This window comes from Centropristis striata, chromosome 18 (genome assembly GCF_030273125.1).
Source record: "Centropristis striata isolate RG_2023a ecotype Rhode Island chromosome 18, C.striata_1.0, whole genome shotgun sequence".
In the NCBI taxonomy this organism is placed as follows: Eukaryota; Metazoa; Chordata; class Actinopteri; order Perciformes; family Serranidae; genus Centropristis; species Centropristis striata.
In genome coordinates, this window is record NC_081534.1 from 26341241 (window position 1) to 26367494 (window position 26254).

The 26254-nt window shown below is 37.7% G+C and overlaps 1 protein-coding gene across 4 annotated transcripts in view; it reads left to right on the top strand.

The window, feature by feature from the left end:
* The first annotated feature begins 4440 nt into the window (after positions 1–4440).
* LOC131991363 (DNA (cytosine-5)-methyltransferase 3A-like) overlaps positions 4441–26254 on the top strand; it is a 68974-nt gene continuing 47160 nt past the window's right edge. For all 4 annotated transcript variants that reach the window (XM_059356750.1, XM_059356751.1, XM_059356752.1 and 1 more), the window contains exons 1-3: positions 4441–4578; positions 10709–10948; positions 19386–19493. In XM_059356750.1, the coding sequence (XP_059212733.1) occupies positions 10880–10948; positions 19386–19493 (177 nt within the window). In that variant the 5' untranslated portion in view covers positions 4441–4578; positions 10709–10879. The remainder of the gene's footprint in view (positions 4579–10708; positions 10949–19385; positions 19494–26254) is intronic.

Here is a 26254-nt window from a genome sequence, read left to right on the forward strand (position 1 = left end):
TGTTTCATTCTTAATGCTCCGTATTCTCTGACCATAAACATAAATATGGGTTGTTTAAGCTGCTGTACAAACAACACTTTGGGTAGTTTTTGGGGGGAGGGCAGTCTTATAATTTTACCTTACAGAACAGTGGAGTTTGTCACTTCTGCTTCAGAACGATCTGAACTATCCTTTAAACAGACAGAATATTTGATTTAAAGTATATACATAACAGCTTTACTAATTTTTCAGATTACATTTTCTCATCCTTTTTGTGTTGAGATAATTCTCCCACTTCTTAAGCTAAATAGACTCTTAGAAAAACATTTTGGATCAGCTTGAAACAGTATCTTTACAAAGCTGAAAATGTCTGTTTATCATTACTTCAACTTGTAGATCATTTTCACAGAACAGTATTAGTACTTTTACCTAAAGGATAAAGAATATGAATACTTCTTCCACCACTTCTAGTAACAAGAGCTGTGAAATAAAGTAAAAAAAGTGCAATTTTTCTCCCTGAAATGTAGCAAAAATTCAAAAAAATACTTGAGTACTTAAGATTTTGACTTTTTTTTTTATTCTACTGTAGCCTACAAACTTGAACCAATATCATTCACTGCTCATAGTATTCTGAGGAGAAACAAAACTGAGCCAATGTTTTTGGTCATAACCCAGTTTCTATAAATAAACACCCAATTTTTCTCCTACATGTACGACTTTTTAACTTTCCACTGATTTAGTGTCCTCATTAGTATGGATGAGCAGTTCCCACTTTTCCCATGAGCTTCCTTCAGAGGTCACGACTCTGACTGTGTGTGTGGTGTATAGGTGCGTTTGTCAGAGTGTGTATGCGAGGTGGGGGTGTAAACTATTGACTGAATGAAGCTCATTGAGGTTGTCTGTTGTTGGTGACCTCACTGACGGCTATAAATATAAACCCCTCACCCACCCTCCAACTCCTATACTCACTCACTGCAGTTATGACCCTCTTTATTACACTTTTTCTTCTCAGAGGTCAAACCAAGTTCTCTTCTAGGGCAAAAATCAGACAGTCATGAAGTCTATTTGATCTCTAAAAAAGACAGCTAATATTTGAGGATTTGCTGCTACAAAACAAGCAGCTTGAAGTCATCACGCTGGGCGTTTTTTTTACTATTTTATGAGATTTTATGGACTAAACTATGAAAATTAACTGGAGAAAATAAAAAGTCAATAAGTAAATTAATCATGGATTGCAGCTCTAGTAAGAATCAATCTTTCTACTTTGAGATGTTCATAAACAGAAAAAGGAGTTAAAGGAAAATAGAAGTCAAGCATCCTTTTGTAAATACTTTAATATCATATGAAATGCAGGAGTTTCTTTGTAAATCTTTTAAGGTTTCCCCACTTGCTTCCGCTCATTCTACATTTACTGCTTTTCCCATCTTTTCAAGAATCCCGTGTGTGTGTGCACAGCAGTTAGCAGAGCAGGTTTCAACTTGTTGCAGCATGCTTCAGTTTCACCTGTTTAGAAACCTGCAGAGAAAAGAGTTCCACCGGAAGAAACTACCCCACCGAACAAGAAAATGTAAATGTGGTGCAGATAGAGGCAGGTAATCTACAAAAAACATGACCAAAAAAGCCTCCTGTGTTCAACAGAAGCTATTTGTAAACACATTTTCTCTCTAAGAATGGTTCCCAGATATTTTTTAATCATGAGATATTAAAAAATGGCAGGAAATAAGAAAAAAAATCTGTATTTGCTACAGCAGTTGTTACTTTTTGAAAGAAGTCAATCTTAAATAAATATGCCTGTAAAATAAGCAATGAAATAAACAAATGAGGCAATAAACATATAAATAATTTAATATATTTATGAGTTAAATAAATAAATAAATAGTTTTTTTAGGCTACTTTTATTGATTCCAAGGAACCTTTATTTCCTAATGACATATCAACAATAGAATTCCTTTTAAAAACTGCCTTTTTCAACAATAAAAACCTTTCTATATAATAAAGACCTATATTGACTTATTTATTTTTACAGGTTATTTAGATATTTATTGCCTCATTATTTGTGTTTTTACCCCCTTCTGATGTGTCCAACCACACTGTAGTTGCTGTGAACAGATATTGTAAAAAGCAAGATTTAAAAAAAAATAAATAAAAAAAAAAATAAATAAATATATATATATATATATATATATATATATATATATATATATATATATATATATGTTATTGAATCCTCCAAATATCACCATTCTTGTCTGGTGTTAGGGTTAAGTTCAAAATCATTAATTCACTGTCTGTTTTAATCACAAACTAATTATCAACACTTTTCTATTCAATATATCTTTGCACGTTTTATGAACAACACATGCTTTAAAATTTAAAGACCATTAATCTTTGTTTTTATTACTCACCCTGTGGCAAAACTTAGCTACAGGCGTCTCACGTCTCCCACTGTTTGTATGTGTTAGTTATTAGTTCAATGCATCTAAATTAAGCATTACATTTATTTCAGAAAATGTCCCATATATTACAAGACAAATAGAAATAATAGAGGCTTTAAAACTAGATTCGGTTGCAGTTCTAACAAATTTTGCAACACAGTGAACCTGGAGCCTTCAGGTCCCCTGAGGGAAGTTTGCCTTCTCTGCCTGCAGGTTCGCAATTAAGGATATTGATTCTCGTGTTTTTCACGCAATAAATAGTCATGTAACATAAATTCCAGATTGAGTAATTGCTCAAGAAAAAAATCCACCAAACTGACTAGAATATTAGTAAAAGTAGAACATGAAATACTTCCAGTAGAGCAGCTCCTTTAAGGCTGTTGGAAGCAGTTGAATATTTTTTTCTGGCAGTTTTTCAGACTGTATTTTTTTTAGCTCCACATCATCTGTGATGCAAACTTTAATTGTGACATCTGAGGTCATAACATTATTAAAGCATGTTACTGTGCAGAACTCTAGTACATTGCAACAGGGCTTTCTAAACACTGCTGAACTGTAACGCCTCATTTCTACATATCTCTAGTTATGCGAGTCAACTGGAAATCCATTCATTCCAATGAGATCCTAATTTTTGCTTGTTGTTTCTGGTCTGGGATTTGCCTCCAGTAAAGTTGAAAAATTGTAACCTTTTTGCAGCTTTGGGTTGAACACACCCCCAACTTTCACCCAGGAGAGCAGGGTTATTATCACATGTGGAAAGAGTAAGAGTAAACGACGTGATTTAAACATCACTGAACATCCTTGCATCAGACCAGGAAGTTTTTTGCCCTAAACCTAGATCAGTGGTTTTGTAGCCTAAATTCAAAGAAACTTTTACAACCACGAACTGTACATTTATATATAACGCTATTTTAAGGACACTCTGCAAAAAGCTTATATTAAAAAAATGTTATTATATTTTAGAAAGACATCGGCTAATTTAACAGCTTGGTCAAGATTTCATGTGTACTTTTGTAGTTTACAATTTAAAATATCAGATGTTCTGACTCATGTATAACATTAATACTTATATACAATTCAAATGTTGCTTGTTTAAAATAGATTTACCAGGAAAAAAATTTGGATTTATTTTATATTTGGATGATTACCGCATTAGTTAGTTTTTGTTAGTTTCTTTTGCCCCATCGTTTCCTGGTACAGTTACAATAATTCATTCATGAGTTCATTCAGGGAAACCACTTATCCGCACTTGGGTCTTGGTCGATGTAAGCCGATCCCAGCTGACATTGGGCGAGAGGCGGAGTACATCCTGAACAGGTCGCCAGACTATCACAGGGCTGACACATAGAGCTGACACAATCACGCTCTCATTCACACCTACGGACAATTTAGTCACCAATTAAACCTAAGTGCATGTTTTTGGACTGTGGGAGAAAGCCGCAGGCCGGAATCGAACCGGCGACCCGTGCTTACCACTATGTCACTGTGTACCCCCATGTTCAGAATAATGCATAACATTTATCGACTAGTCATTATATACAAATCAATTGTTGCTTTTTTAAAAAGTACTTTCCAGGGAAAAAAAGGCTTATATTTGGACGAAAACTGAGGTTTATTTGTTCGTTTCTTTGGCTGTAGTTTTTCCTGTTACGATTATGTAACAGAAAAATGTAAATTAATATAAAACTTAATTTATAATTATGTCATCACACTGTAAACCTGCTCTGAAATATTTCTGTTTGGAAGTCAGTGATTTAAACCTGAACTAAAGTTTATGTGAAGGTTTACAAGAAGTTTTTTTTTTTCTTCTACACCTGTCTTCTCGTGTGTGCGTGCTCGTGCGTGTATGTATGTGTGCGCGCACAGAGTGGCTGTAGACTTTAGGACCCGGCGGAAACTTTCTCTCCGGTGCTGCAGCCTCTGCGGCTCGTGAGAGAGCGAGCAGGCCGGTCGGTGATAGAGAGAGAGAGGGGGGGGGGGGGAGAAAGAGAGAGAGAGGAGCAGGCGGGGGAGCGCGAGCCAGCAGCGGAGAGAGAAGACCCGGTAGAGCGCGAGGAGAGAGAGAGAGAGAGAGTGTGTGAGAGAGTGAGAGAGCTCAGGAGTGAACGAGAGGAGAGAGAGCGACGACCGTCAGGGTCCGTGTGCCTGAGGGACGGACGACACGGTAAATATAAACATTACATTTTAGCTCGTGAACGCAACACCGGCAGCCGTTACAGCCGTTAACTTAAGCTGCAGTCATCTCCTAAAGTCATCGCTCGCCTCGCGCGCTCCGGAGCCAAACCGTTGGTTCCGTTTTAGCAGATGATGTGCGCGTGAAGAAGAAGACGGGGCGAGTGAACTTGAGTGAGTTCGGTGTGAGGAAGAATCAACCGGACAGCCGTTACATAACGAGTGTGTGTTTAAACGTTGTCCGGTGGAGCACACCCCCCCTACACCTCCAGACTCCCACCCCCCACCCCCTGCCTCGACACCAGCAGGTAACGTTAAACCGGAGCGCACCGTCCTCTTCTCCCACCAGATGCAGACAGACACATCAGCGCGCGGAACCGTCGCCTCCGCGGAGAGCGAGCGAACCGGCGGGCGCGCGCCTGCCGAGGTTAACGGGTGCATTCGGTCTGAAACGCGCCCCCGTGTGTGTTTTTTACCTGACCCAGTAAAGCTTATCGTCGCTACACACTCAGACACGTGCCTCTCACCGGCTGCCCGCCCCACACACACCCCCACCGGGATTATACGCCGTTTCAGGGAGGCTGTCCGGTAAAGGCCGCGTGAGGTCGCTCCCTATATTAATTGTCATAAAGCTCGGCACCGTCAAGGTAGCGAGAAAACCGCGACACTTCCGGTGTATACATTCAAAATAAAAGTCTCGTTCTACACTGCGGTAAACACTAATCTGTTACTGACGCTATTCAGCAGCTTGATAACTGACATTGTTGAACTGTCTGATAAATATTTCTCAAGTTTTAATGTTTAAGGGATGCAACCGAAGATCATTTTTCATGATTAATAACATGTTGGTGTATAAAATGTCATAAAATAGTCCAAGGTGATATCTTCAAATGTCAGACTCGGAAATACTTTATTGATCCCTTGGGGGAATTGCTTTTGTTACAATACTGCTGTATTACAAACAGAAAAAGAATAAGAAATTATGTAAATGTATCTGTTGTTATTTTTAAAGTGTGTTGTACTAAATATAAAACTTTAAAATACAAATTCAACAAGTGTTAAGTTTATCTAGTCCTTGAACCCCAAGGTGTTCAATTTACTTTCACAGAAGACTTAAGTAAAATCACACAATATTAATATTTGGAAAAGCTGAATCCACACTTTATATATTTTAGTTCTTTGAAAAAGTAATTCCGGGTAGTCTTTGCAAAATCAAGAGTATATTTAATACTATTATCAAGTACTTATAAGTTCATATAGTACATATAAGTGTACTACCATAAAAACAGTATGTATTCTACTTTACTTATGTCAAAAGTAGAGTAGGATACCTCTATTCTTTTTGTTAAATTGGTTTTCATGCTAAATAGTAAAGCCTTTTACAAATAAGTGGTTGTTTCATAAGCAAATTGTTTCATTTTCTCTCTATCAGCTAATCCATCAATTGTCTATCTGTTTCAAATCTTACATGTTGTGATGACTTGTTTTTGAGTTCATTTAAGACATGTCCTCTGTATTTTTTCCTGGGAACACTGGATGAATTTAGCATCCTGTGTGGAGTTTATATTATACAATCATCAAAAGGTAACATATGGTGGTTATTGTTTCTGCTGATCCGATTAATTTTAGACTTAAATTTTCCCCACTTTTGGGCCAAAAACAATTAAATAAATGCTAAAAGGATTCCTTGTTTCCCCATGAGATTTTTATTCCTGGCAGAAGAAGTGTTTGAAGCGGGCTTTTCCCCAAAATATAGCTAAATAAATAAACAAACCATGACTAATTTATCTAGTAAAACATTTTAAAGACTTAATTGTTAGTGTCAGGGGGAACGATGTAAGGAAGAACTGGACCCTTGACCTCAGATGTCCTCATAACCAACTTTGATCTCAATAAAAATAGACAGCTTGAAAATTGTTAAAAGCTGGAAAGCAAAAGTGACTTGCCTTTAGGAATATATTGCTTTTACTACAAAACACCTGTATGTCTGAAATTATATCCTAATTAGAATATGATCTAGAACGAGTCTCTCAAGCAAAAACACCCAGGGCTGTTAATAAAATAAGGCTAAATTGTGAACCAGGGAAGTGAATTCTGCTGTAAATATTGAAATGAAATAAGAAAAACAAAGAAAATAAAAATATTTGATGCTTTTATTGTGAAGATAAATCACCTCCTTTCCTGTCTTATCACTGTCTAGCCCTCATTACCTTGACTTACCTCTGAAGCTTTTTTTTCTGCGCAACCATTTCTCCTCCCACCAGTACAGGCTTCTGCTTGGGCCTTTGACTATAGTCTAATTTAAAACCACTGCTGCACGAAGATTCAAACAATTTAAATCAGTTTGTATGGACATGCTATAGGAGTTAGAGGTGTGTGGGTGACCTAAATACGCAGAACTTGGAGGAGTTGGTTGGCCTGGAGCCTGGAGCTCGTGCAGGGAGCCCCCGGGGGTGTGGGGTGGATACTGTACACCCTTTTCTGCAAAGTTTCCACCCTTACTTTCCGCTGGTAACCCTGGCCGGCTGCCTGTTGTCTTAACAGTAGGTGATGTAAGGCCACAGCATGAGGAGTGACATACTGTACAATACATTGTGAGGAAAGCCAGACATATTGGCTGCACTCACACTGTGCTCAAATCCAAATCACTGCAGGGAGCCAGTTTTCTCTTAGGCACATGCAAACATAGCATTTCATAGCACTTCTTTTGTGTTCAGATTTTTGATCTGTATCTGAACAAATCCCCCTGCTGAAGTGACGCACTCGCAAAAATACAATCACCAAAACTTCACACACAACATGTTCCTGCTAAGGTAAATAACCAACAGGTCCGTAAAGTCCTTTTAAGTTTGTGAATTTTAAGGTGACATGAGTCATTAAAAGTGTTTAAATTGCCAGATTTTGTGCCAGAATAGAAATTAAAATTGTTTTTATATTTTTTTACTGAAACTAAATTATATCGAATTGGATTTTTGAGATTTAACGACCCTACAGTTTCAAGTGTACAGTGTGTACACGTCCATTTGTTATGTTATTATTACTTTTTTTAAAATAGAAAGTCGAAATAAAGCCAGCTAATATTACTCACTAACATTGATCCAACAGCTTGCCGCCTGTCTTGCAGACTTTAATTCCGCCAAGCCCTCGCCAACAACAAAAATTTCAATGTCATTTCACTGCATCTTTAACAGTTGTTTAGACAATAATCAGGAGTTAATCACATCCACACAGATATTTTCAGCTAAAGTGTCCCTCCATTAATCAGAAATGGCCCATGGTTTCGCTCAGCATGCACTTACAGCTAATCAAATTATAACGACCATGCTCGCGAACTGAACAGAGACTGCACACTTCCAGCAGAGCAGCAGTTGTCTCCAGTCTAATGCATTAATAATGCCTTACCATGACCAACAACCTCATCATGTACCAATTGAGCTGTCTTATACAAAGTTAACTTTCATTGAAATAGGATGAAAATCTCAGGTACACATTGCTTTTACTCTGATATGTATCCTCCATGTGCGTGACTGGTGGAAGCCGCACAGCCACTAGCCACTTTCTGAGCCGAGTTCTGTCAATATTGATAGTTTGTGTCACGTCCTATTGACACCAATTAATTGCCAAACCTATTAATTGTTCAGCCTCTAGTAAAAACCAACTCAAGTGGTGAACAACTAGAAAGGATGCAAGATATGCAAAGAACTAGCAGGTGTAGCAGGTGCATTGTATTCTGTAATTCTTCTGCTGGTTAGGTTGTGGTTGAGCTTTGCAGAAACAACAGGTTGAGGGCTAAAGGTCACACAATCTGTTGAGTTGGAAATTATGATGTAGCACGAACACAATCATGAGTGTAATCAAGCTTTGATCAAGTTGTAGAGAGCGGTTGTGTATCTATATTTGAGTGAGCAGTAGTCCTTCATTTGTTATCTTGAAATTCGTTTTCCTGTTTGCAAACAAACTCAGCCTCAGAGCAGAGCAAGCTCTATTGAATTTGACCAAGAAGTGAAGCAACATCTTGTTAGACGATGTAACATTAGGCTTCCTGGTGGGTTCCTCAGCTATTTCAGTTGTCTTGAAGACTTAAAACATGAACAGATATGAGCATCAGAGCCAGAAATGGGCACATTTTGTTGAAGTCTGTTTGCCAATTGTTAGTAAACGCCCTTAACTGTCTCAGGAGCTTACAATCTGCCAAAACTGCTGGGGAAAAACAACCCTCACATCCAAAATTGTTCTTACAAATCTATCCCTCTGCCTTCTGGACAATTATAGCTTGAAGTTCTCCTCAATAGTTTTGCCACTTATTAACTTCCGTATAACAAACAATGAGAGATGAGACAAAAGAGAGCCACAAAACAGGCGTACAAGGTCACACACTGCTCGCTCTCCAACAATGACACGTATGCTCGGTTGTCAGGAGTAATAATAACTGTCCAATTGGAGCGGATGTAATTCAGTTGTGACGGTTTAGTGAGTGAAAATTAATCAACAACAATTTATTATTTAATTAATTAAATGAAGTCACTGGCGTATTGTGGCCTCTCCAATTTGATGATTTGCTCCGTTTTAAATGATTGTATTATTTAATCTTGGTGTTTTTTGGACTGTAAGTCAAACAAACTATTTAAAGATATTAGCTTAGATTCTGGAAACAAGTGATGTAGATTTATTATTGTTATGTCATTTTAACAATATTGATAAGGGATTGTTATGGCCTTTACCGATTCTAGAGGGGAAAAAATCCACTAACTACGGATATGGTGGCTGATATAGCGAGTATTTGAGCTGGAATAAAATAGACCTTTTCAATGTGGATTGTGCATTGATTTCACTCTGCAAAGGTACTCAGAAGCTAGCTATCTTAAAGAAATAACTTTGTTAAAGGATATGTAACATTAATATACATTATACATACAATGTATTTCATTTTCACCCTATTCTAGAGCTGAATAATGAGAAAATAAAGAATAAATACAAATTAAATAATTAATCAATATCACTGTGTGTTCAGAATTCAGTCACTTGTTGACCATTTAGATAAACAACAAATACAAATAATATTAATAGCTACATGACACAATTTCTATCATTTCTTTCATCATCCCAGGCATTGGTTTCTGCAATATATATTCTATTAAAAAGGGTTTTATATCCGAAAACATATACACTAAGACTGATAGATATTGATATGTCTGTGATAGACCAATTTAAATGGACCAGGCTCCATTTATTATTATTTTAATGTATTTTTTAATCTTTAAACGATTAATGCAAATTTAAAAAAAAAAGAAGATGTAAGTGGATCCTGGTAGCCTTAAAACACACCCAAGGACTTTAGTTGCATGTCATCAAAAAATGACAAAAAACCCCCCCAAACAAATAACAAAAAGCAAAACTAGAGAAAAAAAAAGATAGATAGTATTGCTATTATCTGCAGCCCTAGACTGATTAGAATGGGGGGTTGCTTTGCCAAAAAGAATCAGATACAGTATGATTAACAGATTTAGGACTAACTAACCCAAATCAAGATTTACAAAATCAGCTTCAGTGTGGTTTTTCCCCCCTCGTATATATCTTCAGTAAAGAAACCGATCTGTGGGGCGTTTGAAGGTAAAGAATACGATTTGGACACGTTTACAACCTGCTAACGCAAACGCTTTGTCTAATAATGAAGGAGGACAGTTTTTATCCGGCCACATCAATCAAACACTCTGACAGCTGCGTTGAAAGCTGCCCTGATTCCAGCAGATTCCTTTGAGGACACCTGTCTGCACGTGTGTGTATGAATAAATTGTGTGTGTGTGTGTGTGTGTGTGTGTGTGTGTGTGTGTGTGTGTCTTTAACTGCTCTGAAATGCAATATTTTCTGCTGTGTGCAGGGGTCCCATCCATCAAGTATAGTTCATAGAGATTACAATTACAGCCTTAGCCTCAGGGCTTTGTGTGTGTGTGTGTGTGTGTGTGTGTGTGTGTGTTTAAGAGGTGGATAGATTAAGGAAGAGAATTAAAAAGGTGTCAGCCCCATACTGAGAATGATTTCTTACTCCATCTTAAAGACAAACCTCCTCTTACTGTACATCCACATTCATCATGCTGTGTGTTTGTCTTGTCTTTCTTCTTCAGGAGAGGGGAGGCCTGAGTGAGCGAGTGATCGTGCCACAGACAGACAAACAGACCGACCGACAGACGGACTGAATGAAGCTGCACCTGGTGCTTCTGAGGGCCCTTCCCATGTTTTGATTTACTCCATTTTTTTTACTTTCTGAAGTTGGTTTCACCGAGCCGCTCCCAGCCATGCCGTCCAACAGTCCTGCAGCCGCCGAACAGCCCGAGACACCAGAGAACGACATTACTAATGATGTGGTGAGAGAGACAGATTATTCTCAATTTATAATGAAGTGGGAATTAATGCATCACGACTATGCAAATATTGCTGAAAGAAAAGGGCTATTTCATCTGCTAATGTGATGAAAAAGATCGTTTATTAAGGGAAACTGGCTGTACCACAATGTAGAAAAAATAACCCAGGAAACATAAAAGCCCTGCAGTCATCATTTTTGTAGTGTGTAAGTATTAAATCATTCACAACATGTGAACTATTCCATGTAGTCAACTCATTGGGAATTTATTTTGGGGCATGAATGTATGACCATATATCAGCTGCATGTATTGCATATATCTTGTGCAGCATAAATGTGCAGAATATATTGTTTTATTTACAACAAAATACAATTTAAGACTTTTAAAATTAGTTTTTTTATTCCTTTAAGTTCAGTAATTAATCTTTCAAAGAACAAAAATAGATTTTAACACAAATGTAATTCATTTACAACTTCTTTTTTAAAACATATCTGGTAGTATAAGCACATCTACTCTTCGTCCCTCATTGAGAAGTTCTGAATCCGTTTTCAGCCCTGTGCACTACTGCTACTTGCACTAGGTTGACCTGTAAAATTGCAGCGCAAGACTCACAGTCTGCAGACTTCGGCGGTAGTTTCAGAGTTTGGTCTATTTTCTCAGTTAGAGGAAATAACGGAGAGATTCAGCCATACATGTTCAAGCCTCCAGACTCAGAAGAAGAGTCTGTTGTGCACCAAAATAGCCAAAACATAAAAAAAAAATTCTCTGTGTACACAATGCTGTTAAAAGCAGTGAAACTATATATAAAGTAGAAATACTTAAATGAAGTACCAGTAGTGAAAATTTGTATTTAAATCAACTTTAACCACCACTTGTACCACTTCTTTTTGCAGCTGTTTCTGCTGTCACCATTATTACTGTTATTATTGCTGCTTCTATTATTATAATACATATTAAATTACTACTACGGTTATTTTTGTAGCAACAGATATCATTACAACCACCACTACTTTTACTACAGCAATCATTAGCGCTGCTACTTTGGCTTCTATGAGTGCAGTTGAGAGCTTTTTTTAGCCAACACACACAGAAAATTTGGCAAGTAACACTGTGTGTGTGTGTGTATCTGTAATAATTAAACTTTCAGTTATTTATTTACATTCACTTCAGTTTCTGCATTCCACACACTCATCCGACCACATGCAGGTGAGATGAGTGCAGGGTTTCAGCTCTCAAAGTCTTTTTTTTTTTTTACACAAATGAGAGTGCACACACATTAACACACAGTCAGACATACACAAAGTGAAAAATGGCTCCTTTCATTTGCGCCCCCAGAGCCCAGGGCAGCCCTCGTAAATCTGTGAGAAGTTTGAAGTTCATTCTATAGAGCTGCTATATAAAGAGCCGTCTTACTCGCTTACTTCCACATTCACACACTGGCAGAGAGCCAACAAGTACAAAGTTTCCCTTATAGAGTTTTTTTTTCTTTTACTATAGAGTGTGTTGTGCTTTTTAACTTTCTGAGAATGAACTCTCAAAGAGTGGAGAAAAAACCTGGAGAGAAATACGAGTGAGTCACAGAATTTGAGGACAGAGAGGAAGACATGGCAGGAGATGGAAAGGTGAATAGAAGTGTGTGAGGTTTGACTCCAGTTGCAGTCTGTTGCACATAGATAGAAACAGCTGTATGAATGTTGAGGACAGGAAGCTAGAAATAATAAAAAGCCTGCAGTTGTATATCACCCTTTGTAAACCTGTGGGGGGAAAAAAAAATCAAATTTCAGCTTGTGAATGTGTAGAAAAGATTGAAATATGGAGCAAAATGCCTAAAATATGTGCACACAAAGACTCAGCAGGTCCAAAATTCAATGAAGTCAATGCAGAAGTGCCTTAAATCTGCATTTTTTCCATTGGCCAGTAGGGGGCGACTTCACTTGTTGCAAAAAGAAGTCAATATATAAAGAAGTCTATGAGAAAATGCCCCTAATTCTCACTTGATTTATTATCTCTGTAAACATTCTCACAAGAAGTTTATGGTCTCAATCGCTTCTTTTAAGTCTTCTTCATGATGTTCATACTAAATTATGGTCCCATCTAGAGTAAAAAAGAAGATAAAGCAGGGTATTCTTTAGGGTGTGGATCAAGTTGCTCCCACACCGCACAGTGTCCAGTTCATTTAATTTGTCTTACAGTGGTCATGTTAAAATGTCTTGTAAAGTGTTAAATTGTACTCAAAGACATGTTCTGGAGTCGGCTGACTTTTGTTGAGTGTGCAAGCTCTGGTTGAACATTTCAAGCTCCAAAAAAATAAATTCCAACAGCTGCAAGGATTGATATACAATCAAAAACTGAAACACGTAAATGATTCCTTATTCAAAATGTAATCAAAGCTATTTTTTATAGCTTGAAATTTAAGCACTGCCCCTTACCTTTATACACAAATCGCAGCTCAGCAAAGTCATCTTTCCTTTCTAATGCCTTGGCTGCCAAGTGCCCACATTTACACTACTGTAATTATATATTACAAACTCCAAAGACAGTTTGAAGACTGCCAAAATATCCACCTTGGGGACATGTAACATCCTGATCATGGGGATGAGGTTGCTTTATCCCATCTCCAAAGCCTGAAGGCTACAGTATGCTTGACATAAATTAGCTCCTACCAAGACCAAACGTAAAACCATTTATACCCTTTCCTGACATGAAAGCCTCCTTCTGATTGCGTCAAACTGCCTTCCTGATCTTTCTCCCTAAATAAGTAGTCATGAACCTTTGAATCTTACAAGTATTAATCTCTTCAAAGGTGAAAAATGCTGTAGTGTTTTAATAAATTTTGAACTCAAAAGCTGGCCTGCCTCCATGTACCTCACCTATCACTGCTGAAAAAATTGGCTTAGAACATTATAGAAATAGTGGAACACAGGAGCACTCATATGAAGCTTTCATGTCCTGGCTGCCAAGTGACTGTCTATAATGTATATGGTACAAACAACAAAGACACTTTGAAGATGGTGGAGGAGAAATGAGCTAGGGGATCAGTGAAAGCAACACTCTGTACTCTGTTTATTCCATCTCTAAAACCCAACAAGGCGTAGTTGTTGCCATACTGTTGCAATTAGTGGTCCGACAACTGCTGTTATATCAGCAACCAGAGGAGAATGGTGCTTATGATTGGTCAATTGTGTCATTTTCAGTCGATTATAGATTGAATTTGCAAATGTCTGCTTGTAAATGTGTAAATGCTGATTATTTTAATGATAAAATTGCTTATATAGTGACATCACTATGCTACTGATGTGTTAATAGTTCAGATTTTTGGGGTTGTATGAGGCACTTACCCATAGTTGATGTATTACTTGCAGTAGATGATGGTCTGTGCGTTCCAGACAAAACGTAGTCACTAAACGTATTTTAAGTACCTAGACAAAGACCCTCTCTAAAAATGTTATACCCATTTATATGTACGCTATATTGACGATATGTCCACCAATTTTTGTTGCTATCCACAGCTGTTTCATTTGGCACTACTTTTTCTCAGCTGTAGAACTTCCATGTTCCTATGCATAAGCACTGCAGATTGACTGTTTTGGTCAGAATCAAACTGAACCAAGTCCCACTCATGGCAGCAGTATCTTTCCAGTTTGTAGGTCTGTGGGTTAACAGTTTACACAGCAGCACCACCAGGTAGCTTTGGCTCTTTCTCGGGCTTCATCTTGGGGACTAGTCTCAACAGAAGTTCCTCCTCTCTCTCTTTCAGCTCGTTCAGTCTCCATCTGCAAAAGTTCTTCCTCTGTATATTCCTGTTCATAAAGATTTCCTTTTATCTCCCTAATGAACAGCATTTCATAATCGCTGTCATAATCACAAATTTTTATTTTCTTGTATTTGTTAAAAACTAGCTACTGGATTCGGATCAAAACAGCTGATCTGCGGCAGCGTGTGAAGCATATTAGAGTGGTTATGCGTAGGAAAATGGAAGTTGTATGGTTTACAAAATGTAGTGCCAAATAAAACGGCTGTGGAAAGCAAAAAAAATCGGTGGACATATCGTTAATATATCATACACATAAACAGGTATAACATTTAAAGGGTGGGCCTTTGTTTAGGTGGTTAAAATATGTTTTGTGTAAGGCCCCGTCTGCATTCTGTTTCCTGCCTGGAGTGCACATCTGGTTCTCCAGACTGGGAACACACAGACCATCATCTACTGTGGATGGAAGAACTGCCCGTCGTGCTGTTTCTAGCTGTAGAGATTCAACATACTCAATTAAAGTTGTTATGCATTTTGCTTAACGATTTGATCACTGTCGGACTCAAGAGAGAGGCGTGTTTCTGATGATATGGTCCACTTCCTTTCTTATTTCCCTATTGTCGGATGCACAAATAACGAACATCATGTATATTCCGTGGTGCCGGCTCCACCGGTTTACATGGATCCTGTCTCGAACAGTCTAGCCAATTAAACGCCTTTGTTACTACCTCCAAAGGCGGTACAGAGCCGACATCACTTGGGCCCCTCATTACGCCTCTGGGATGTTCAGATTGAAGGCAAAACCTCACAGAGCCGTAAATATCACAGCTTGAAACTGCAGTCTGAAAGGGGCTATCGACTGTGGGTAGGTACCTCATACAACTCCACTTCAAAAAAATCCTATCCCTTTAAGTGCTGAATCTAGATAAATTTAGGTGTAGTGTTTGTTCTGTTGGTAGCTTTAACGGCTGATGATTCAGGTCAGATGATCACAAAGTAGAACACAGAGAGAAAGCAGCAGAGGAGGGAGAAACAGGAAACAGGAGCGAGACACAGAGGAGGACACAGGGATGGGGGAGAAAGAAAGAGGACAAGCTGTCTGCCGCTGACGGGATCCTCCTCTGCCCTCCTGGTTTGCAGTCTGGTTGCTTAGCAACTGCAGTGGCCTAAAATAACCTGCCGGGAGACAGAAATAGACCAAAGATATACGGACAGATTGGCCAGCGTGTGTGTGTTGACATATTTCCTTGAAGGGATGTGGTTATATAGTTATATGGCTTTATATTTGACTTAATAGTTCTGTTTTTGTGCTTCTTCATGTACATGTTAGAACGTGTGTGCGTCGTGACACAGGCATATGGACGGCACACCAGTCAGGCGAGGTACGGGGGCCATTACCCGGCTCTAGCTGGTTGCTATGCTGATCGTCAGGGAAGTGACATGTGAATGTTTAGTCAGCACGCCGCCCCGCCGCCGGAGACAGTTGCTAAGCAGTTTCTGCACCGTAGCAACCACTCCACTGTCGCCGTAACAGAGACAGAGACAGAGGGAGAGAGAGGGAGAGAGAGAGAGAGAGAGAGAGAGAGGGAGGAAGATGTTAATGGAAACAAAAGGCAGCGTTCAGAGTCAGGTCATAGTGATTATAGAAGGAAAGGGATTTAAGAAACAGAGCTGATGTTTTTATTAAAGTAACGTTGACAGTCTCTCCTGTACACACAACAAAAGAGTGCAGGAGAGTTAGCACAACAATATAAACTCACAGGCCACTTAATCAGGTGTTGATATGGTGATATAAAAAAGTACACATATCTCAGGATGATTTTATTAGATGATTTTATCTATATCGTCCACCATTGGTCTGAAGTAGGTCTGGGTGATGACATAATATTGTTTATTGACATTCAGCAACATCATATTGTGATGATAAGATCTTATGATTTGATCATTTAACAAATTTTCATTTAAGTAGATGCATTAAAACAAACAAAATTAGTTATTGAAGCTTTTGCTTTGCACAAATGGACCTCATGTAGTAAATAACTTCATTATTTTACACATGTTTGGTATTTTGGATTGCATATGCCATATTTTGATATATTGTTATATTGTAAAGTGTCTGTAATTCTGTTGGGATAATGTTTTCAACCACAACGTCCAGTCCATATCTTGTGTTATTGTGTCCACATGAGTTAGTGTCTGACCTAACAATGACCCTTGACTGTCTACCTTGTAGCCTTCAATGAAAAAGGACCCCATCATACCTAGAAAGTAGTAAACACTGTCAGCTGCTGCCTCCTATTTGTCTTCCCTCTGCGTAGATGAACTTGCCTCTATTATCGTAACAAAGCTTTGAACAAGTTTAGCAAACTGGTGCATTAAAATCTGCCTCATTCACTTCAGCGCTACAAGAGTCTAATGATTGTCTTGTAACAGTGACATTTATTTAATTTCTGCCCAAGGCGACGAATCACATAAAGAGAGCTCAAATCTGAATAAAAAGGCCTATAATTAAAATCACTGCGGCTGGCAAATTCCTGCCTCCTGGCTAAAATACAACACTCTTAAAGTAACAGGCGTCTCACATGATGAATATTTGGACTGCCTTACTACAGATGCAGCAGGTGTTGCTTATTTTATTTAGCTCTTTCACGTGTCCCCTTGGGTCCAATAAATATTTTTGCACAAGACCTGCGACTCTCAGCAACTTGCCAAGAGCCAAAGTAAAAATAGAGAGTGAGGGAATTGTTGGGGGGGGGGGGGGGGGTTACAGCGACTGAGAGATTACTACTGTGTGGGAGAGAGTAATTTACAGCTCTGAGAAAACATACAGGCTAATCTGATTGTGAATGAGTGGGTATTTTGGTACCTTGTAACTGATAGTGGGGGCAAACAGAGATTTGAAGATTTGAAGTGGATGTCTCTCATCGGAATCAAGCCTCTCTGTCTTATTATTGGCTCTTTTTGCGTTAATTACTTATGATTATGTCAATAAAACAAGAAATACCAATCATCAGGCAAAAGGCAAAGGTGGGAGAAAGTAATTGTTTTCCAAGTCTCAATTCAAGTCTCAAACCTTGTGTTTCCAGTCCTAAACAAGCTATTGTCTATCTTTTACCCAAATTAATGCAATTTTTGTGTTTAAGCTGTTATTTTAGTACATTTACAGACATATCAAACTGAGAAACCCCTTGTTTTTGTAACTACAAACTCTGAGACAAATTTGAGGCATTCTGTTTTAATGTAAGTTTTACACAGTGTCCCAACTTTTTGGGTTGGAGGGTTGCACTGTAATTACAGCCTTTTAAAATTAGTTTTTAATACTTTCAAATGGAGATACTGACCTTATTGAGTGAATCGGATATGAGCCAGAAATGACAGTTTCACATTAAATACAGTTTCTTTATTTATGTCATTCTATCAATTACAACCCTGATTCCCAAAAAGTTGTGACAAGATCTAAAACTTAAAATAATGCTATAATTTACTAATTCTTTTTGACATACAATCAATTTAAAATTGAACAAAGACAGTATATTTAATGTTCAAACTGATACACGTTTGCCTTTTTAAATACAGTATGAATTTGATTCATTCTGCATTTATTTACGTAATTAGGGTTGTCGTTCAGTTGTATAATCATGGATTTCATGGAGCAATATGTTGCCATCAATGGTATATAGAGCCTCAGAGAGCTATGATAAAGCATAGGGATACCACAAGGCTCCACTTTAGGACCCTTACTGTTTTGAAATCTGCTCAGATACCCTGATTTCAGCTAAATTTTCAGTACCAAAACTGCAATCACTCCACATTTTTTTCTGTAATTTATGCAAAAAAGACTGCAAACCAGTGAGCTGCCAGCAACACAACATCACAAAAACGTTTCTGTAGATTTAATTAAATATACATCAATAAGTGAAGACAGAGTGAGATGTCTTTTACTTTGCTTTGGTAGTTGACACACAGGTGCAGCATGCTGTTTTTATTTTATACTATATCACTGTAGATTTACACCGCAGCTATTCTGCGACTCTGCATACCACACCACTTTGTCTCTGCTGTAAGCTGAGCAGAGGAACTAACTGCTGAGATGAATTTATTTAGGTTCACTTAAGGAATCAATAAAAGGCAGTGCAGGAAAGGGATAATATGTTCCAGCGGACCTCAAATAATGATCTAAATATAATGTCTTATTTTTATCTTGTAGTTTTTTGTGCTGCATATCCACATTTAGATCAATCCAGAGCAGGTCTAGAAGTAGTACAACATGTATCCTGTTTGTTTTAAACTAAACACAGCTGGGTTTTATGTCTGCAACCATATAATTTGCTGGTTTTGTCTTTCATATTTCGCCCTGGAGAAATGCTTTGTTCAATCTGACCTTGGCTGTGTTTTTAACGTTTTTGTTTTTAAAGTCATTTGTATTTAAATTGGTCTTAAATTCAACCTCCTTAAGTGCTAAAGGTCATAAAAAGTGTGACATTTGGCTTTATAAAATCTGCAGATACCCTAGTTAATATGTGCTACCCTTTATTCTCTGTTTTCCAGTCACTGCCCCCAAGTGTTTCTTAACCACATCTCCCCGAATCATTGTTGCTTTAATGCAGCCTCACTGCTGACATCAATTATAACTTCGTACAGTCATTCGATTGGCTCAGTGTCTGATGTGGCTTCTTTGTAATTGTACAGAATGAAGATGGAGCGGACCATGACAGTCCAGAGGAGGGGACACCAGCGAGCCCCCGTGCCAAGCGCAGAGTGGGTCGTCCAGGCAGGAAACGCAAACAGCTGCTTCCTGTGAGTACTGTAATTATAGGCTGTCGTCGGCCTGTTTTATACCCCACACTGCTGCAGAGTGATTGATTATCCACCTATACAAAATCTCCCTGTCTAGCCTGAAAAGATATTTTAAACATGCTGCATTTCCAGGGAACACTTTGCTTCACATTTATGCATTCACACCTGCGAGCTGCTGAGTGACAGTCAGCTCAGCTTTTTTCTAATAACACATAAATATGAGGACACACGCTTTGCTTTAATTAAGTGTCACATTTGAGTGTGTTTGACAGATTATGTGACGGATCACTTGCCTCCTCATAGTAGCTTTTATTGGCTGCTTTTTCTTCTGCTTTCACGTGTTACATTGAGCCCTTTTCTTTTTTTTTACGAGCAGTGTGTTTTAAGAACTGGGATTCCCCTCTGTATTGACTGTTTTGCAGATTTTAACAGTCAATGTGTACACTCTCCCTCAACATGTGATGCTGGCTTCATTTCCTCATTATTTTGTCATGATTTTCACCAGTCAGTCTGGCTCCATCCCACACATTTTCCACGTACCTGCTGTTTCTCCTTTGCTTAAAGTTGAATTTAAAGGAAAACTTTATGAGATTTATGAGTAGCTAATGTAATAAACTTCTGGCCATAAGTTCTATTGTTTATAAGAACATTGTACTCACCAAACTAAGGGCAAAGTTTGCTCTATATTGTCCTAATTTCTTTCTTTTCATATTTAATGATATCTATTTATTTCTTTATCTATTTTTTATAATATATATTTATATATATTCATATTTATTTGTTTATTTATTTATTTTTGCATTTATTTTAAAAAATGAAATACAATTAATGGGGGGAAACAAAGAGAAAATAATGGATAAATACATTTCAAAATGGTTTTGAAATAAACTTGAAACAAATGCAAAAATAAATAAAAATATATTAAATTAATTGAAAAAAAAGATTTTCCTGTACATTGAGGGATTATCAGCAACCTGATAGCTAATCGCTAAAACTATTGTCTCGCTTTGAACCTGACTGATTGTCTTATCTCTATCTCTATATTTCTAATTTTTGCGATTACTATGGTGAGTACAATGTTATCATAACGGCTAGAAATGATGGCTGAAGCTAGGGGAGAAAAACTGTGATAAACAGTCATTTGTTCATTTTTTAAAAATTGTTTTACTACATTTATTGTTTTATAAACCCGGTTTGATTGATTTTAAAATAGTTTTTTTGTCAAGCTTTTAGTGAGTTAGTTAGTTTGTTCATTAATTAATCTTTGTTAAGTGTTGTGTGTCAAAATCTACAAACTCAGTCTAGATCTAACTCAACATCCATTCAAAGAGCAAAATAAAACAGCATGTTAGAAATAAAGATGTCTTGTAGCTTAAGTTACTCAATGACTGCAGTGAGAGCTTTGATTGATCACTGGTCACCGATCTTTTTAAACAATAACCAGCATAGATCACAGGACAGAGTGTAAAAACTACAGAATGGCTTTAATGGGCAGGTGCTCTTGCTGGATTTTACAAATTTGCATGTTTACGAGCAAATGTTAGAAAGTTTGTTCCCAGTTCAGCTGTGGTTTTGTAATTTAGTCAGTGACCTCTTTCAAAGTTTGGAAGTGTTACTCTTTAACAAGGTGAAAGTGTTACTTACTTCCTGTGTGTTAGCTTGACATCTGGTGGTTTGAAGTGGAAACTTTCCCGCCACCTTTTAATAACTCAGCGGTTATAATCTGTGAGTGAATTATCACTGTAATTACACCAAACTGGATATTTCTTCTCTCTTAAAGACTTGAGGCAGCTCCTCTCCTCCTCCTTTTTTCTCCCCGCATTCATCCTCTTATCGCTCACCGTGTGTGTGTGTGTGTGTGTGTGTGTGTGTGTGTGTGTGTCTTTGTGCTGACTGAACTCTGTGGTCGAATCAGCAAGTCAATATAGCTGATCAAACAACTCCAGACAGAAAGGAATAAGAGTGAAGTACTGAGAGAGAGAGAGAGAGGGTGTGTGTTAGCGTGTGTGTGTTTTTTTATCTGTGTGTGTGCATTCATGTGTGCAGTAGAGCAGGTCTGATCATGCTTTGATGTCTGAGCTCTGACAGGGCGGGCAGGATTAATGTGGGTCCTGTCACACACGTACAAACACACACATGAACACACATGCACATATAAAGCATACACGGCTGCAGATAACACATATATATATATATGTTAAGGTCTGTATATAGTAAGTGTTTGTTCTGCTCCACTGTAGTAGCAGAACGGCCAATTATTATAGTACAATATTAATAGTACTTGTAGCGGTAGTGAAAATAGTAGTATTAGTAGTATGTTAACCATTGTTTATGTAAAGCAGAGTTATAAAAATAACGTTATTATTAACCCCCAAAAGAGCCTTATTGTTGTTATTATTTTTATTTCTTGTCTTGTCGGAAGGGGGTTAAATAATATTCAAAAGTTATGCTAAATTTTAACGAGGGAAAACGGAAATTGCCATTTTTCAAAGGGGTCAAAATGGATGGATGGATGGATGGATTGATTGATTGATTGTTTGATTGATTGATTTTTGACATGCAAACCAATTTTTTTTTGCATACTGGGGACCCTAAAAAGTCTTGAAATTATTCTTGTTGAGACTCTTGTGGATTCAGTCAGTCTAATGTGTGATGATGTTTGTCCAAATAGTAGCTATTTCGTTGTAGTGAGAGCCTTTTTTTAAAACTTGACCTCAGTGTAGAAAATGACCTGGTGTGACCTCTGAGATAATCACAGCCCCATGAAACTTTGCAACCACAAACTAGAGACCTAGGGCATTCAGAGGATGTATAGCTGTCCTATGTATATTGACAATCAGCAGGTTTCTCAGCAGTTTGCAATCCAGAAGTGTTCGCCATTCAATCGCCAAAAAATACAATTCATGCATGGTTTTTATAGCAAATCATGGCATGGCTTTTTCTGTGGTGTTCCTCAATATCTTAATGTCTTAATGTGGTATTTTGGAGATTTCTTTTACAATTTTTATTGAGTCTTGGGTTGTAAAAAGTGATAAAAATTAAGCACCAAGTCAGTGTAACGAAATGGTTTCAACCCATTGCTGGGTTTTGCCACAACAACTTAAGGGATCATGGGAATAGCTTTCATATTCTCCCATCATTTAAAATGTATTTTACTCTATTTTAGAACTCAAGCTATACAATAAAATACACAAGTAGGAATACAGAAACCTAAACACCCATTTTACAAATTAGGTTGATAGAAAAAAGAGTGAAAAAACACCATAAAAAAAGTAAAAACTAACAAAGAAAGAAAGAGAAATAAATAATAAACTCTTTCCACCCAGGAACCGACAGATTAATTTGTAGATAAATGATTATACCAGAGCCTTTAATATTTCAGTAGTTACCTCCCATTGATTCAGGATGTATACTCATTAGCCCCATTTATGTATAGTTCATTGTTCCATGTGGATGACATCAAATTATTTTTTTATTACAGTTATGACTACTGACAACTTGACATACAATGCTGAGCTGCATCTCAAATTAATCTTCAGGTTCCCAGCTATCAAATGGTGTACACTCCCCTCTCCCCCACCCCAAACCCTCTAAATTGTGGGCAGAAAGGTGTTAAATGTCCCAGTGATGTTATATCAGCACTCATTGAATGCCTCTTGTCCAATGAAATCACTTGGTTGGAACTGACTGTATAATAACATTTATAGTATTCCCTATTACAGCATACTTATAACAGGAGCCTCCTGCCTAACGATCAGTATGTTACTCATTAAAACACACACACACACACACACACACACACACACACACACACACAAACACACACAAACACAGTGGAGTGTATCCAGGAATAGAGCCATTGTGTGGAGCTCAGGGTGGAGCTGTCAGTGACACTAACTATAGAGAGCAGAGAGGGAGGGAGCCTCACTTTCTCTGCTTCACCTCCATCACAAGCAATCACACGCATACATTTACACACATGTACTTGGCTGTATGCACATATTACTACTATAAACATGATACTTTCATGGATAAGTGGATTAGCCTCATGGTCCTTATCAAACTTCCTTCCCGTTTCCTTTCACACTCTTTGCTTCTTATGTGTTTTCTGGCAGCTGTTCAGTTTTTTTTCTTTTGCTCCCACACGACACTGTAAGTTAGGTGTCGGTCACTTCCTCTTTCTTCTTTCCTTTCTCCCTCATTTCTCTTTTTTTTGTTGCCACCAGAACCATGTGTGGAGCAGCTGGTGTGGTTTTTATGTATGTCTCTGTGAGTGTGTGAGTGTGTGTGTGTGTGTGTGTGTGTGTGTGTGTGTGTGTGTGTGTGTGTGTGTTGGTTGTGCATGTGGCTCAAACTTTTGAGCTTAAACATTGCAGAGCAGTTTGAAGTACAGTAGGACTAAAGAGATATGTTGGCAGTTTTCCTTACATTTATGCAATGCTTCACTGTGAAAATCCCCTCACAGCCACTGTCAGTTGTGATGTAAGCTGATATAAATAATGAAACTTTTTATGCACCCTAATAGCTAGATTTTATCCAGAGTAAAGCTAAACTATAATTACTGGAACTGTCATGTGAAACCTAAGATCTTAGGCATGACTAGAGCGTTTTCAATTTCACTCAATTTGGCACTCATGCAGCTCAGTCTGGTTTCTTTTGGTGTTTTCCGTTTTGCGCCCAAACCACAAAGGTCACAGAGACAAGCTGGAAATTGTGGTTGTGTTTGCAGAGTTTTAGAAAAACTGTCCTGATTTCTAGCTGGTAGAAAAAGTTTTTTACTTTCAAGAGCCAAAAGAGCTTTTATTTGACAACAAAACTTCAAGTAGCAAAGCTTGTGTTGAAATGTCCTCTATTGTGTTACAAACCATACAGATTTCTTTCTCACAAATTATTTCAACTCAGGTTGTTGGGTAAGTTGCAAACAATGTAAACGCTTTCATTAAATCAGCACCTTAATCCAGTCGATAAAGCTACTGTAAAAACAGTTAAATAAGAGTTGATCGTATGTGCTTTAAAGATTCCTTTTTGGTTTCTAGCCTTTTCTCTATTACAAACTTTAGTGTCTTATCCTGGCAGCAGAAATCCAAATATTTGCATGTTTATTGCTGCTCTAAATTGGACACTTAATTAGTGCTTTAATTTAAAGCATGTGTGCTCAAAAGTAGTCGACCGTGCTGTCTGTAAGAAGGAACGTTGTCTTCGGAAGCTGACTAATTAGAGTGGTTGTCATTGCTTTCAAATGATGCACAAGTCAAACATTTCCTACTCATACTTAAAACTATTTATATGTGTTTTTTATTCTCATGTCATTAATATATCGCTACATGGAGCCAGCAATTCTAAAATACCCTACATGGTGTGAGAAAAACATTTTTCTCTCATGTTTTCTTCCTTCTTTTGTTTCGTGTTTCACTCACTGAACTCTGAGCGAAAATACCTTGTCTTCCTGAGTCCAACCATAGAAATATAATACAGACATACTATGAAAGTACAGACACCAAGATACAAAAACTAACTAAATGGATATATATACAAATGAGAGGATGAAGTAGTAACAAATTTAGCAGTGCAATTAAACATAAAATCATAGAAAACCGCTCAACATATATGAAGTGATCCTAAGGTTGCAGGCAAGACAGACAAATTAATAAAATAATTTGAGGATATTTCATGAAAATGTACTATATTACGCCCTACACATCACAAACTACATCCTCCAAAACGATCAAACAGGTGATTTAACAGCCTCTACAAACAGTTTAAACAAAAACTGAACATTATAACTTTCATGGAGGAAGGATTTATTGCAAGACTCTTGCATTAGACAGCAGCATTTTTAGCATGGTGTGCCTAATAAAGCTGAGCAACTGAGTGCAGCTGAGATGAGTTGAGTTCATAGAATTGCAACATCTGTCCCACTTCCCCTTTTTACGCTTTGAATATAATCAAAAGTCTTCTCTATAACTCAACAGGGAAATGGTATGAAAGCATCAAAGAGATCAAGAAAGACAGCAATATTTAGGTAAATTCTTAAGGAACTTAGGTAAGGTTGCCGGCTTTGTCTGCATTTGTTTTTCAGAGATAAATGTATTATTTGGTAGCTTGAAACCTCAGTTAATCTAGCAACGAGGGATAGCTACTTTGACCACATGGCCACAGCAGCTGTCTCTAGTAACAGCAAGTGTTAGCTAGCAAAACTGAAGCAAGCAAAGAAAATATAATTAAAAACAGTTAAGAAGACTTGAGCTTTGAGATGAAGTGCAGTTGCAGAAGTTAACATTACTATTCCTCTAGAGGCTGTTGTGGTTTTTTTATGACTGATGTTGATGTAAAGCAGACATGTAGACATGCCTGGACATGTTCAGTCAAGACAAAATGTCACAAAACATAATCTGGACAAGATTCACGGCTCCTGTAATGTGAACCATAACACGGCTACAATACATTTTAGCCTATCATGCATTTATTTGCTATAGGAGGTGAGTGTGAGTGCTTATTTTATTATTTTTGGAGCAGTACTGTTTTATTGTTTGCTACATCCTGTTCCCTCTTAAGCCTCCCCTTGTGTGTCATCAGAGTTTTATCCAACCTAGAAACCGCCCTTGGTTGGATCGCTTTATTGTATGGAAGCACATTTGCGCCGATGTGATTAAAAGAAAGATCCTTAAAGTCATGTAATGAGAGACTTTTCTGTGTCTCAAAATCATAAATTCGAACTGCAAAATGATGAGGAATGTTGTAAATAAAGACAAGCTTTCTTG